At 31.7% G+C, this 15,785-nt stretch overlaps 1 protein-coding gene across 1 annotated transcript in view; it reads left to right on the forward strand.

Annotated features, from left to right (window-relative positions):
- The window catches only part of LOC21398991 (myosin-6), a 12,095-nt gene extending 7,682 nt beyond the window's left edge, over positions 1-4,413 (forward strand). Inside the window, exons 24-38 of the mRNA XM_024162624.1 lie at positions 116-328; positions 419-558; positions 680-848; positions 990-1,073; positions 1,189-1,359; positions 1,482-1,631; positions 1,771-1,959; positions 2,186-2,311; positions 2,414-2,484; positions 2,566-2,665; positions 2,822-2,878; positions 2,966-3,022; positions 3,395-3,475; positions 3,562-3,644; positions 3,855-4,413. Coding sequence (XP_024018392.1) covers positions 116-328; positions 419-558; positions 680-848; positions 990-1,073; positions 1,189-1,359; positions 1,482-1,631; positions 1,771-1,959; positions 2,186-2,311; positions 2,414-2,484; positions 2,566-2,665; positions 2,822-2,878; positions 2,966-3,022; positions 3,395-3,475; positions 3,562-3,644; positions 3,855-3,969 — 1,806 coding nt within the window. The 3' untranslated portion in view covers positions 3,970-4,413. The remainder of the gene's footprint in view (positions 1-115; positions 329-418; positions 559-679; positions 849-989; positions 1,074-1,188; positions 1,360-1,481; positions 1,632-1,770; positions 1,960-2,185; positions 2,312-2,413; positions 2,485-2,565; positions 2,666-2,821; positions 2,879-2,965; positions 3,023-3,394; positions 3,476-3,561; positions 3,645-3,854) is intronic.
- Positions 4,414-15,785: the final 11,372 nt, after the last annotated feature.

Raw genomic sequence — 15,785 nt, forward strand, 5'->3', positions numbered from 1 at the left:
TATATATATATATATATATATATATATAATCCACTTCTTCGAGTGTGTTTCGTGGCAAAACTTTGTATTATCTTTAACCAATCATTTTCCTACTATTGCGCTGTGCTCTATGCAGGCTGATCTAGAAGAATCTAAAACACAAGAAAATGAAAAGCTGCAATCAGCTTTGCAAGAAATGCAGAATCAATTCAAAGAAACTAAAGCAATGCTTGAAAAGGAGCGCGAGGCTGCAAGAAGAGCAGCTGAACAGGCCCCCGTAATTCAGGAGGTTCCTGTTGTTGACAATGCAATGTTGGAGAAACTTAATAGTGAAAATGAAAAGCTTAAGGTAAGATGGTCAAATGTGTGAAACTGAAACGGAACTCGTGAACATGTGACCATTTTTCATGAAATACTAATTTGTTCAAATACGTTGTAGGCTCTGGTGAGTTCACTGGAAAAGAAAATTGATGAAACAGAGAAGAAATATGAAGAGGCAAACAAGGTTAGTGAAGAAAGGTTGAAGCAAGCTTTGGATGCGGAATCTAAAATCATCCAATTAAAGACTGCCATGCAAAGGTACAATTCAACAAAATTACTGATTGGTTTATTCCGACTTTGGTTTATGTGTACATCTCTCTTTTCTCTGTCTGAATTTAGTCATTTATTTCTTGCTGATTGGTATCACTTCCACTCACAGGCTTGAAGAAAAATTCTCCGATATTGAATCTGAAAACCAAATTCTACGGCAGCAGACCTTGTTAAAAACACCTGTTAAAAATACATCAGGGCTTCCGCCAACTCCTCCAACTCCAGCTACTCCGGTATTGGAAAATGGCCATCATGCAAGTGAAGAGAGCAAAGTCAATGTAATCTATCAACAATTTCCCCTTTTTTTTTTTCTTTTTTTTTTTTTTCCATTTACTATTCTCATAAATTCATGTTCATACCAGTCCACCTTATCCTTCCAGTTTTTCTGTGGCCACTGACAATGGAATATTTTTTCCCAGGAACCACAAAGTACAACTCCAGTGAAGAAGTTTGGCACGGAATCTGATAGCAGGTTAAGGAGATCAATTATTGACCGTCAACATGTACGCTCTTAAAACTTTGCATCCGTTTCATATGTTGTGTGTTCTTTTTCTTCTTTTGCTGAGTATAGGTCCAGTAATACCTAATATAATATTGTATTTTTTGCTATTTCTACAGGAGAATGTTGATGCTCTCATCAACTGTGTTGTCAAAAACATAGGGTTCAGCCAGGGAAAGCCCGTTGCAGCTTTTACCATTTACAAGTGCCTTCTTCACTGGAAATCTTTTGAGGCTGAAAGGACTAGTGTGTTTGATCGTCTCATTCAGATGATTGGTTCTGAAATTGAGGTGAGAGAGAGAATAAAAAGAGGAGATATCAATTAGATACATGAGAGTTAATTTTATATAAGGTAAAAAATTGGAGCCAGATTTGAGAACTTCTAATATAAAAAAACCTTTTTTGATTTCAGAATCAAGATAACAATGATCATATGGCTTATTGGTTGTCAAATACATCTGCATTACTGTTCCTACTCCAACAAAGTATGAAAGGTGCCAGCGGCGCAGCTCCACAACGGAAACTGCCCCCCGCGACTTCTCTTTTTGGGAGGATGACCATGGTATTAGATTCTTCAATCTAGACTATTTCTTTTTTCCTTTTTGGGTTACTCTTGGATGTTTGAGTTTCTAATGATCCATAGTTAATTATCTCGCACTTCCTTTCATTACGTCATGCAACATTTTGTAATTTATTTGCAGGGTTTTCGCTCTTCCCCTTCTTCTGCGAATCTTCCCGCACCTGCGCTGGAGGTAGTACGCCAAGTGGAGGCAAAATATCCAGCTTTGTTATTCAAGCAGCAGCTCACAGCATATGTTGAAAAAATATACGGAATCATTCGAGATAACTTGAAAAAGGAGTTATCATCATTGCTTTCATTATGCATTCAGGTAATCCGAATCTAGCACTTTTTTTAATAATAAAGAATTCTATTTGAATTGATCAAACATGATCTTGATCCAAACCAAAATCGGGCTTGATAGAGACTTGTTGGTTTTGGTTGTTCTTTCCTTGTATGATGTTTACTGATTCTGGTGTGAGATTTTTGACTTTTTAAGTAGAATTTTCGTTTAGTTTTGAACATGCTTCATATGCAATGTTTTACGTTGGTATTAGGCACCAAGAACGTCAAAGGGAGTTCTAAGGTCTGGGAGGTCCTTTGGTAAAGATTCTCCTGCAAGTCATTGGCAAAGCATCATTGAAAGCCTTAACACTCTCCTTGCCACACTGAAAGAAAACTTTGTAAGAAATTTTGCTTTGCATCAACAGAGCTAAAATATCGATAACAGTGACTTCCTTTTTACACTTGGAACTAGTAATGAATCATGCTTGTGGGGATTTCAGGTGCCTCCAATTCTTGTCCAGAAGATCTACACTCAGACTTTCTCATATATTAATGTGCAACTCTTTAATAGGTAATGAGTTTTTCTTTTGGGAAATTTTGTCAAGTTGTACCAGAAAGTTTAATTAATCTGGAAATTTTCTGTGCTTTTCAGTCTTCTTCTACGTCGTGAATGTTGTACATTCAGCAATGGAGAGTACGTAAAAGCTGGATTAGCAGAATTGGAGCTGTGGTGCTGCCAGGCAAAAGACGAGGTGAATTAGTCTTTCTTTGTAAATTTGGTTAACTCCAATATCGGCACAACAATGTGTGCCAGTTTTCTTTTCAGTTGTCCATACACTTAACCCTTGAACTTTATTATAACTTAAATGACTTCCCTGAATCCCATGGAATTTTCTTCTTTTTTGCAGTATGCTGGTTCATCTTGGGATGAACTTAAACACATAAGACAGGCTGTTGGGTTCTTGGTATGTTCACTTGGCTTTCATGTTGGAGCATTTTTTGCCTTTTTTAGTGTTGGAGCTTACTCCATCTTCAAAAATCTTGATCTGCAGGTTATACATCAGAAATATAGGATATCCTACGACGAAATCACCAATGACTTGTGCCCTGTGAGTTCCTCTCTCTCCCGTGTCTGTGTGTGATGTGTGGGTCCTCGTACGAATATAGAGATAGACCAAAAACTTGATTTCAGCGGTGGTCGTAACTTGTGCATTATTTAGATAATTTTTTCATTTAATAGGACCAAAATACTTGTTATTGTTTTCATTATACCAAAATGTTCCCATCAGAGTACATACAAAAACAATATTCATCTTTAAGATTCTTGCGAAAGATATTACAAGTTCTTTTCACTTGAAAAATCACATGTCGTTTATCTTCAAAGATTGAATACCATTTCGGTGTTCTTTTTTAGTCCTTGTTTTCTTCACTGCACTGAAATGCGCAGGCATTGACTGAAGCATCAATGTTTTATTTCTCAGATCCTCAGTGTCCAGCAACTGTACAGAATATGTACCCTGTACTGGGATGACAATTACAACACGCGAAGTGTATCTCCAGATGTAAGTTTATTCGTGGCAATCTTATACTCATAATACACTCCGATGAATTCAAATCCTTACCATCCATATGTTTGATCATTTTTCAGGTAATTTCCAGCATGAGAGTACTCATGACTGAGGACTCCAATAATGCTGTCAGTAATTCCTTTTTGTTGGATGACAACTCGAGGTGAGATTTTTCTTCTCTTTGTAAATTCTTTTTTTCTTACGCTGTTAATTCAGAGCATGAAATGGCTATACTAGAAGGCTGTGACTAGACAGATGCAAGCCCTGCATATTCGTATAGTTTTTCAATTTTCGTATGTTCACATACATTTTTTTTTTTTTTTTTTGGATATTTAATAGCTGACCAAATTCATGCTCTTAAATCTTAACGCAGCATTCCCTTCTCGGTTGATGATCTTTCCACTAAACTGAATGTAAAGGATTTCTCAGATGTCAAACCAGCAGAAGAACTTCTTGAGCAGCCGGCCTTCGAATTTTTACACGAATGAGGCTAAGGAAGCTCATATTTTGTTTTACCTGTGTTTTTTAATGGTAGGCAGTACTTCATATTCCCTTTAGCAATTTCATTTGTTATTGTAAATCCTTTCCCCCCCATCAACTGGAAAAAAAAGAGTAAAAACTAAAAAGTCCCTGGCCTCTGTGTCAATGCCCGTGCTGTAAAATTATGTCATTTTTTATTTTTTTATTTTTTAACTTTGTTTTGGCATTCAAGGGGGCAGTAATATCATTTAAGGTGTGTATACTTTTTTTTTTTTTTTTTGGTATTTTCTTTGGTATTGTTTTCGTTCCGCCTTCTGGGCAGCAGCTTTTATAGGGAGTTTCAGATGCAATTTGTTTTATACTTTGGTGGATGATGAATTGCTCTCTCCACCCAATTTTTGTTGTAAAAAGAAACAACATATATACAAGCACAATGACATTTTTGGTTTTGTGAAATTTTTTGGTGATTGGATTTCTACGCACTTGTGTGCAATTGTACTATATGGACAATTTCTCCCATCTTGCTATTTTATGATGCATAATATGTTATGTTATTGATAGAAAAAAGGCAGTATGTATTTAGAAGTCTTTAGAACGAGAGTATAATTGGTTGGATGAGTACCCCAAGTAAAACTTACATGACATTATAAGATTGTTGTTGAAATGTAGCAATTTTTTGTTGCAATATTATGATGATATTCATGTTTTCATGCAGTAATTATTTTAATGATTTTAATTTTTGTTTTTTGTTTTTTTTCCATAAATATTCCAAACTTCTTATTATATTCCAACCTGACTTGTAGAATTTTGTTGTACGTTTTAACTTTGAGTGTAATTCAACTATTTCCGAATATGGTCACCATTAATCCTTGGCCTGGACTGGATTAATGCACAAGAGGTTTCAGGTTCGGACTTGGTCCAATCAAATAATGTCATGTGATATATTGGCTTTTGTCTAAATCTAATCATATAACATCACACTGTTTATCCCTTAAGGACTGTCAGTCTATCATATATTGATTAGATAAAAGTGATCATTTGTAGTAGTTAATTATTAAAAAAGAAGAAAATACTAGTTTATAACACAATTTGTTGTACACTATATGACAAAATTAGTATGGTGGAACTGAAATGTAGCAAAATTTTTAGAATATTTTAAAAGTAACAAAAATTACATAATAAGTAGCATAATGATTTCATGTGTTATACTATATAATCACATAATAACTACTTTATGATATTACTTTCTGTTTTTCTCAAAATATTTTGATAATTTTTCTATATTTCAACTTTACTATGCAAAATTTCTTGAATGTCTAAGAAGCCCTTATTCCTATCGAATTTGGATTTCTGGTGGGCTTGTGTTCTTACCCAATTTGTAGGGTAATTTAGAGCCCGTTTGGTTGGAGGATTCGTTCTCTAATTCGAATTATGATTCATAATTTGTTATAGTATTTTCTCACAAAAAAGCACACGTAAATAAAAAATAGTTCTAATATCATGATTCTAATCCATAAACTAAACGGGCTCTTATATATCTTAGTCCAAAGAACACAATTTTTTTTAATTTTTTTTTTATTTTTAAGGGGAACACAAGTTTGCTTTTGCTACGCGTATCCACAATCAACATCATTGAGTCCGCTCTCCCTTCTGAAAAGCTCATTAGTTCTTCAAAAATAATGGACTTTTTATGTAATTTTTGCTTCACAACCCTTTAATTATCTGATAATTGCACCGTTAAATCTTAGGAAAGGAGCAGCTAACGTTGAATGGCTATACCAATAAATGAATGGGGTACAATGTGGTTGTGAAAATGAAAAACAAAAAAAAAAAAAAAACCTTTTGATATCCTGACTTTAGAGCTAAAAAACGAGACACCCCAGAAGCTGATGATGGATTTCACATGGGAATGCCCTTAAAAAAACACCTCAAAACACTTTTGAGAGTGGCTTTTCATTAATAGACCCTGCTCTAGCCTCTTCCACCGCAAGAAAGTCTAAGCTCTGGACCATAACAAGAAAATTACACAAGTATTGGACCATCCTATATAAAATAGGTTAGATCTTTAGCTATGTACAACTGTGAGCCCCTAAAAAAAAAATTCCAATTCTCTCTTTTGAGGTCCATTTTGGCTTGTTGGGTTTTCACTCTAGTGGGCGCGGTTCGTACAACTGGCGCTTTTGGTCAAAAATGAAAAGATTATACTGTATCCAATCAAGGATTTTGCCTCTCACAAAATTAGGTACCTATAAATATAATTCCAATTAGGTCCATGTGGATAGTCCTCAAAGTTCACCTGACTCGGCCATGTTTTAAACACTTTGTTGGTCCATGGTTAAGGTCCCCTCCAATCTCTCTCTCTCTCTCCCTCTCTCCCTCTCTCTCTAGAATGTTGGGGGTGTAATTAGCAGATTGGATTAGAGAGAAGAGAACACACGACATTCACACGCATCATACGCCTATCTGGTATGTTGGGTCCATTTTTCAGGTTGCAAATGACATGGCCCAGATATGAATTATATTTTCACATTGCCAAAGCTGACTTTTTGGTGATAATAATGTGTGTACATTTTTGAATCGGGCAAAGTTTTGCAATTTGTTTTTGACATTTTTATGGGGTGGCCAAATTGGACAAGGAGAACAAACCGAGCATTTGACTAGACGGGAAACCTAGCTGAATCCAAACCTTGGTCGATATTGAAGAAATAATTAATTCGTACAACTACGCAAGTTAGGAGTAGTGAAATTTGCTCGATAATAAATATGTTTTTTTGGACCACGGTCACTATGGAAGTTTCTTAATGGAGATAATAAGGGGACCACTTGGGAAGTAAGACTTTGTGTAGAAGTGGCGAAAATATATAGCAAGGATGAGGACAAACAATATCCATTACAATTCAAAATTATATCCACTTTGTCACGTCCAAAAATGAATAAGAACAAATTCTAACATTCTCTATAGAGGAATATGTTATCCGAATGTGTTTTGTTTCTTTTCTCTTCATAGCAAAAACAAATAAAATCCTACCATAGTTTCACAACACTAGTCATCACCACTCATGAAAAATTTCTAAGCACAATGTATTCTTAACCTAAACAAGAAATAATCGGCACGATCAATATCGTGAAGGCGATATTCACCAACACTAGTTATCACCACTCATGAATAACTATTAAATTGTTAATTATTTATGATATTTGACCATTAAAATTTGTTAAGATAATAGATTTTTTAAAGGTTGTTTTGATTTTTTTTTAAAAAGTAGAATAAAATAAATGATCTGAACGCATTTAGATTTAGAAATATTATATATGTATAAAGCATAAACATGTTTTATGTCAAGCACTTTTGTCTATGTGAAATATTAAGAAAAAAAAACTAACAAAATTTATTACATTATACAGATTTGCTCCTCATTATTTTCCCTCATTATTGCTTCTAATCAACTAATATTTTGTGAATTGGTGTTTAACTCACATTTTTTATAAGAGAATGTATTCAATAAACCTCAAATATCATAGATAATTAGCAATTTAATGGTCATATCAACATTTTTGTTCAAAAACTAATATAATCAAGATGGAGGGGAAAAATTTAGAGACATATCATAGTTCTGGGGGCAAAATAGATACATTTTAAAGTTCATGGGGCATATTGACACAAGTGACAAAATTTAAAGGTGTTTATAAGCATTTCCGTAAAAAAAACTTAACAGAATTAACCTCAGGGGATATAGTGACACAAGTGATAAAATTAAAGGGGCACAATATGCACATTTTAAAATTTAAGAAAGCATGTTAACACAAATAATAAAATTGAAAGGAAATTTCTAAAATTTGTCCTTTATATTATTATTGTTACTGTTATATTCTTTTATATCACTTGGTTTCTGACTTACCACCCCGATTGTACTTTTTCAGTTAGACGTATACCCAAAAGATTTTTTTAACTTCAAAATCGACAAAGCTTGTGCCATTATAGATGGATGATTATGTGGGCCATGATTGATAGTGACTGGGTTTGGGCCCGTTGAAAGCGTTTTCATGGGGGGCTGATATTTTATTTTTATTTTTTAAATTATTTGAATGGTGGGGCTGGTTATGAAGGAGCATGCTAACATTGGCGCGTACAAATATCAAATGGACAAACATAAACTTCCAAGGTAGGATATGATTTTTTTCTCCCTTAAATAAAGTATGATATAACTGACTATGGAGAATAATGAGGGTGAAATTACATTTGTTATTAGAGAAAGAAATACTGCAATGTGATACAATCTGCTAAAGATACATATCGGCAATTAAGTGAGCTTTTTTTTTTTTTTTTTTTTTTTTTCACACCTTATAAGCTTCAGAATTTTCTTTTAGTTTTGTGAACTCAAAACGAAGTGCACGTGGTTGTTTTTTTGTATAAAATAAAGACAATGTTGTTTCCGATGTGTAGTTGATGCATCTTGTGTTTGAGATTTTATTTTCATTTTATAATAATGTATGGTGCTGGACTCTCCACTCTCTCATTTTGTTTGTATGCCTAATCTCGGAGATATTTAGTTCATAGATTAGAATAATGTGATTAGAATTATTTTTGATTTATGTGTATTTTTTATGAGAAAAAATACTATAGCGAACCACGAACCATGATTCGAATCAGGGAACGAATCTCCCAACCAAACAACCTTAGAGTTGGTTTTATGTAATGCTATGCGTGACCTTTCGTGTGTTACAGGTTTTTTGGTCTTGATCAATTATAATTTTCCATCTATTATAAAAGTATTATTGAAATAGTCATTGATATACTCGATAAGTGTACCTTTTCAGTTTCTCATCATAGAAACTTGGTGCACGTTTCTTTATGCGTTTCACTAGAACTCTACTATGAATCCAATTTGTGGTTGGGGTGGCAATGCCATAGCATCAAAAAGACAATTTATAATTGTTCTCTATCCTATCATTCAAAAATGAGGTTGTAATTATACCTCTCACATTTTGTTAAATATAGTTTGAGTTGACGTGATTTTAAACTCCGATGTTGCTAGTTGGCGAAATCATGAACTAAAATTTCTTTATGTTTTACCTGTGATTTTAATAGATTATCAAGTGATTTGCAGTCTGAGAGATGAACAGACCACTGATATTTTTTTTTATTCAGCAAAGAAAAACAAAACAGTTACAAAAAAAAAAAAAAAAAAAAAAAAAAAAAAAAAAAAAAAAAAACTGTAAGAGTGATAGCAGTTGCCTTGGGGGAAAAAAAATTGCTGGTTTATTTATTTATTTATTTATATTGGGGGAAGAACACTCACACAATGGCTTTTTCGTCAGCCAAGTGTCGCTCTCTGCCGATGGAGAAGCTAGCTTACAACCAATCACAACTTGACAACTGGCAAATAAAAACCTCACTGGAAAAGCTGATATCTCGAAAAGGATCGAAAAGATTTCACGAGTATTTTCTTCCCCGAATCAAAACTTTTTTTCTGGAAAACCCGTTCTTACGTGGAACGGACTAACAGTCTTTTTTTCCAAAATGTTTATGATTTTTGTGGCATTAGCAGAATTAAAACAAATCAAATAGTTTTGTTTCTCAGTACTTAGGTGACAGTTTCCAACGATAGATCATACTTTTTTTTTTTCCCTAACGTTAACGACACATACATTAAGCATACTAGTATTACTTGGTTAATATATATATATATATATATATATTCTACAAAAACTCTAGGTAAAATATATAAGATACTAATATGCTTGATACATATAAGTACAAAATTAATGGTCAAAATTGCATCAATTGGTCACAGTCAAAGTCGGCAAAACACTATCGCACATTTTTAGTTAGTTTGAAATTAAGGTAATAGGGAAAAAAAAAAAAAGAGAGAAAGATCAAGAAGCTTTAGAGGCATTATATATATATATATATATATATAGTCCCGCTCAATATATATAGGTACAATCATTAATACAAATGGATGTCATGAGTTGGTCAAAAAAGATAAATATTATTGATGATGGTTGGTTTTGGGAGTATCTGTTAATTGCACATGTTTATAGTTTGGTAATTCAAATTTTAATTGCAATAAAGTTCATTTGACTATTCTTGTTACGGTCTCATTATAGTGCTAATATTCCAAATTATGATTTTATTAAAAATCGGCTAATTCCATGTGGTCTCATGTGTTTCCACATCTCTCTTTGGTTTTTCTTGTATTAGTCAAAGCAGATATGTGTGATGTAGTGGTTATATATAAGCATCTAATCTTTGGTCACGTTCTTGTTTATTTGGCAAACTCTTTGGTCATGTTCTCAAAGATATTAATGAACTCCCAGTTGAGAAATATTCCTGCTCATATATAATATATTTTCAGTTATTATAGTTACAGGTTAGTTACGACTATTTATTATAATTAGAAGGTTCGACAGAAGAAGGAAAAAAAAAAAAAAAAAAAAAAAACAGCGGCTTTGGTACATAGTAATTGCTGCTTAATTAATACAACTGAGATCAAGCAAAACAAGAGATCAAAGGAAGACTCTTGCATTCCATTAATTAATGTCATTGGTCTTGTTAATATTTCTGATATTCTTAACATTATCTTCTAGCTAGGGTTTATCAAGCATATATTATGTTCAATTAATCTCAAATTTATGTTAATGTATAAAATAGAATAATGATAATATCAATTGACGTGATATGTGAATAATCATTTTTTTATTATGCTTAAAATATTGCCGTGCCAATTGATATTAAAACATTACGAGTAAAAATAATACAACTTATATATGAGATTCCTCATTTTTTTTAATGGAATGGGATCCCTAGAATTGCTCATAAGAATAAAGTGAAAATTTTTTGTCAAAATTTAACTTGGTAATAACTTCAAACCTATTTTGAATGAATATGTCTTAATTATTTTGAATTCCCTCGCCCTAAATAAAAGAAAAAAGGAAAAAATAAGATTTAGAAAAAAGAAAAGTTTACAATTAAAAAATAAACTTTTTAAAAATTTTTAGAACAATAACTAGCCAACCAAATGTGAAGGAAAAAAACGAAAAAAAAAAAAAAAAAAAAAAACAAAATGGTGATTTTTATCGGACATAATTAATTTGTAGAAGATATTTGATTATTTTTCTTCATAAAAAATTATATATATATATATATATATATAGAAAATTCTACGATATGGCATATTGTTTTACTCTGTCGTTAGAGCAAGTTTTTGTACCCGTTTGAGTAAATTTTAGCTCTATCGTTAGAGCAAGTTTTTTTTTTTTTAACCATTTGAGTAAATTTTAGCAGTATGATTTATAAATGGCAGTATGGTAACATATTTTTACGTGAATACTCGTTAATCAGATCATTATTGAAATTTAAAAAAGGATAAGGAGACTTTCTCTACGTATATGTAAAACTTTCCCTATCACATACATTTCCGATATATACATACACACACATATATAGGTGAGTTTTCTATCTCTCCATGTTTTTCTTCCCCACTAAAGGCTCATTTTAAGCCAAACGGTTGACTTTATCCAGTAAGCCAAGTGACTATCTGACTCATTTAAGTTTCCACTTTCCATTTACGTCAACAAATTTTTGACAACGTTGACTTTCTACTTGGGGAAAGTGGTGTCGTGATGGGGTTATAACAGCCAAGTTCGAGAATAAGGGTCACATGGATTTGGAAATTATCGTCGTAAATATTAAACTTGTTTAGTTTTGGACGGTTTTGATAAAATTGAAGCAAAAAAATAATGTAGTTCTTTCTCACCAAGGCCGCGACCGGCCTCGGATAATGCTTGCCCATGTGCACAAAGATTAATACATAGTAAACGCGTTACAAAATGATACTCTCAAACTTTATTTTTAAACACATTAAATTATTGTGACTTGTAACTATAAGCGAGAGAATACTTCTTCAAGGGTATTAATTTATAAGTTTTATACTCTAAAAATAATACTTTTTGCTTCTGACCTCCTAGCACATTTGAAGGATCAAAAACCACGAAATTGGAGCAGTATTTGGGGAGATGTGACGTGGAATTATGCATGAATCATCTTGCTTGCTAAAGCGCCCACGTAGACAATTTTGAAGTTCGAACTACTTGCCTTGCCTGTGGCTAGCTACACCACAAACCTTGATATTGTACAACAATAAATTTAGCCTTATATCATGCTCTGTTCTCTCTCTCTCTCTCTATATATATATATATATATGTGTGTGTGTGTTTGCTCATCGGAAAAAATATAAATGTGCTTCAAAGGGATGTGCCTAAATATATAATAACGTTTAATTTGCTGCACATGCTTACCATGTGGATGGTGAAAACCATATTTTTGACAAAAATAAAATTTGGCTACAAAAAAAATGTTGAAACTATTTTTCTTCAGAAGATATATATATATATATATATATATATTTGTATGTATGAATATATGTATGATTTATGAATGCATGCTAATTGATTCTAATTCTCCTAGTGTCTGTTAGTAATATTTGTTTAATCATCATATAAACCATAATTGTTCATTCAAATTTTTTTTTTTTTTTTAAAGAAGAAGAAAAAGCTTAATGAGCGCTAGTACTATATGTAGTTCATAAGACAGTTAACAACTAAAATGAACATAGTTTAATCGCCAAAGTGTGTGGAGGATGTTTACTTACGACCTATTTGGTTTAAAATATTTTTTGAAATTCATGTGACATGTGTATAGGACATTGGTTTAGATAATCAAGAAAATTTAACTCGACTTCTCTCGACACATTCATTAAGTCCTTCCACACATTACACTTTATAACCTTTTCTTTATATGATCAAAATTGACTCCGTTTATTTCGCTGATTTGAGTTTAGAATTCGAGTTTTTTTACAGTAAAAAGCTCTCACAAACAATCACATCTAACTTTTTTACTACAGTAAAAAGCTCTCACATAAAATCACATCTCAACTCAAATTAAAAACTCATATCAGCGAACTAAACGGGTACATCTCTCTCAACAACTTCATCTTCTCTCTCTGCAACTTGGGAGACCAAAAATGTGTGCTCAGAGTTTTAGGGTTTATGACAGAAACCATGCAGGGCGGCACCTCGGATAAAGAGAAGAGAAAAATATAAAAATATAAAAAAAATAGAGAAATATAAAAGACTAGTGCCACATGCAGGGCTTTGGCATGCGCCAGGTGCAGTGCCCCTAACATGGTATCTAGATGACTAAGGAAAAGGAGATTAATTAAAACTTTATTCGAACTGTTTTACCGACCTCATCAACCGAATATTATAGCCCTTGGGAAATGGGAATTGTGTGTTTTAATAAATGAAGGAATAAGATTTATATATATATATATATATGTTAGTTCTTTTTAAAAAAATTTCTTCATTTGTAGGGGAAGGAAAACAATGAGATCAACAATATTAGAAATGATCGATCAGGTCACCCACTTTCATATATTTGGCTCAATGATTTTGATTAACTAATTAACACCACCCGCATTAATTAATTGCTTATATTATTGAAATAATCTAAACTAGTCCATGTTCTCTGCCATGTGATGTAACAAATTTATGAATATATTATTTGGGATCCTTAATGTGGTGTGACCATCTTCATCGAAATCCATGGCTTTAGGCAATTCCAATTAGTTTTAGGAGGAATTATTCAGTACACCAGGTGTATTACGTCATATTACTTATGTGGTACATTCAGCTAATGAGATTGTGTCATTTAGTATACCCATCTAATAAGCCCCCCACTTTTATTTCTCTTTCCTAATATGTATTTGCATTGAATACCTATTAGGAAAGAGAAAAATAAAAGTGAAAAGCTTATTGGATGGGTGTAGTAAATGATACAATCTCATTGACCGGGTATACCACATAAATAATATGACGTGGTACATCCGGTGTGCTGAATAATTCCTCTAGTTTTAGAGGTTTTTCCCTGTTATTAGTGTTTATTTTATGTTAATATTATAGTTGTTGAAACTTGAAAGTGATTGGTAGAATCAAATGCATTAATTTTCCCCAACTTCCCACTTCTTAGGAGTCCAACTAATTATATATGTACATGTCATCCTGATCATCTAATTTATTTGTTAATTAATTTTATTTCCTAAATAGTGTTCAACCTTTTCTCAGAATTTCCCAAATGTGAAATTATTATTTTTGGTCTCAATTATATATATTATATATACTTGGTGTCAAATTAATTTGAAACCAATTATACTATATGTTAAATTTAATATAAAAAATAACGCTACGCTGCAATGATTTTCTATTCATATGCTGATGATTTTCAAACTTGTTTGAATCAATCCTGACATATATATATGTTTATGTATATATATTTTTTAAAAGAGAGATCAATATTTAATAAAGGGGAAAAAAGTATTGTAACGTATTAAAGACAATATAAATCCCAATACACAAAGGGACTGTTTGGCGTTATTTTTAAAGGGTGCTTTTAATTTTTTTTTTAAAGAAACAACGACAAATCAGGGTGTCTAATAAATCTTGTTTTATTTAGTAGATTTTGAAAACAGTTACGTGATAGCAGAATTTAAAAAGCAAGTTAGTGGTTACGTTTATACATCAACTTTTGTTGTCACTGTTTAAATTTACTAAAATAGCCTTAACAATAAGACTTAATTCTCAATCCAACCATTCTATTTTTTCCATAACAAATTTTAAATAATATATATTTCAAAATATTTGAAAGTTGAAAATATTTAATAAATATACTATGACTTAAATATTTTAACAATCATCAAAATGATAAAAAAAATAAGAATATATAGGAAAGTAAGTATTTTATTTTATAAACTATTGTAAATAATAAAGTAAATATTTCTTTTATTTGGTGTAAAAAATATTGTAAAAATTGAACTTCAAAATAGAAATAAAACTAACTATAAATATGTGTACGTACTAAAATATATCTATTTGAATCATTTTACATCTTTACGATAATCTTATACATAGTTCATCAAACACTTAAATTTTTGCTTACAGTATTCATAACAATTTAAAAAAGAAAAATAGCCAAACACGTACATGTTTATGCCATAACGATTTTTAACTAGCAGACAATAACACAGCAACAACAAAAATTTTTAACAGCACAACAATAACAAATCGGTCCATTGTCTTTAATTTGTTGTAGGAATACAGTAGTGATAATTTGTTAGTGCAATATTTTTTCTTTTGAAGGGTGGTTAGTGCAATATTATTGTCGCCAAACAATTACTACTTAAGGTTTTTTTTTTTTAGAAGTAATTATTACAATACAAGTTAATAAGTAAATAAAAGTGGTACATGTACAGTAGGACACAAACATAGGTATTATAATTGCACTAAAATGCTTCTTCCAGCTTTTGAATTGCACGAAAAGATAACCGTTCTCGATCTTCATATTGAGTGCTCGGTAACTAGCTTGCTAGCTATAGCTTATATATATATATATATATATATATATATATATATATAATCCAAATAATTACCATGCTTTAAACTCTATTTAAAATCCCTCAAACTACATACCATCCAATGCACCTAGGTTTTAGAGAACACTACCGTCAAAAGTTGAGAGTCATGTGGGTGGTATAAAAAGCAATATCATCCTCCATATAACTTATAATATATATTGGATTAACTAATTAGAATCTAATAAACCTCAGTCTATTACTACTATCTATAGCTGTTAATATAATTATAATTATAATACAAATATTATATATATATATATATATATTTAGCACCTGCAAAATATTCCCTCTTCAAATAAAGGTACTTCAATCTTGATCATGATCATCAACATCTAGATAATATTGAATTCTCT

This window comes from Morus notabilis, unplaced genomic scaffold, assembly GCF_000414095.1.
Source record: "Morus notabilis unplaced genomic scaffold, ASM41409v2 Scaffold602, whole genome shotgun sequence".
NCBI classification, from domain to species: domain Eukaryota; kingdom Viridiplantae; phylum Streptophyta; class Magnoliopsida; order Rosales; family Moraceae; genus Morus; species Morus notabilis.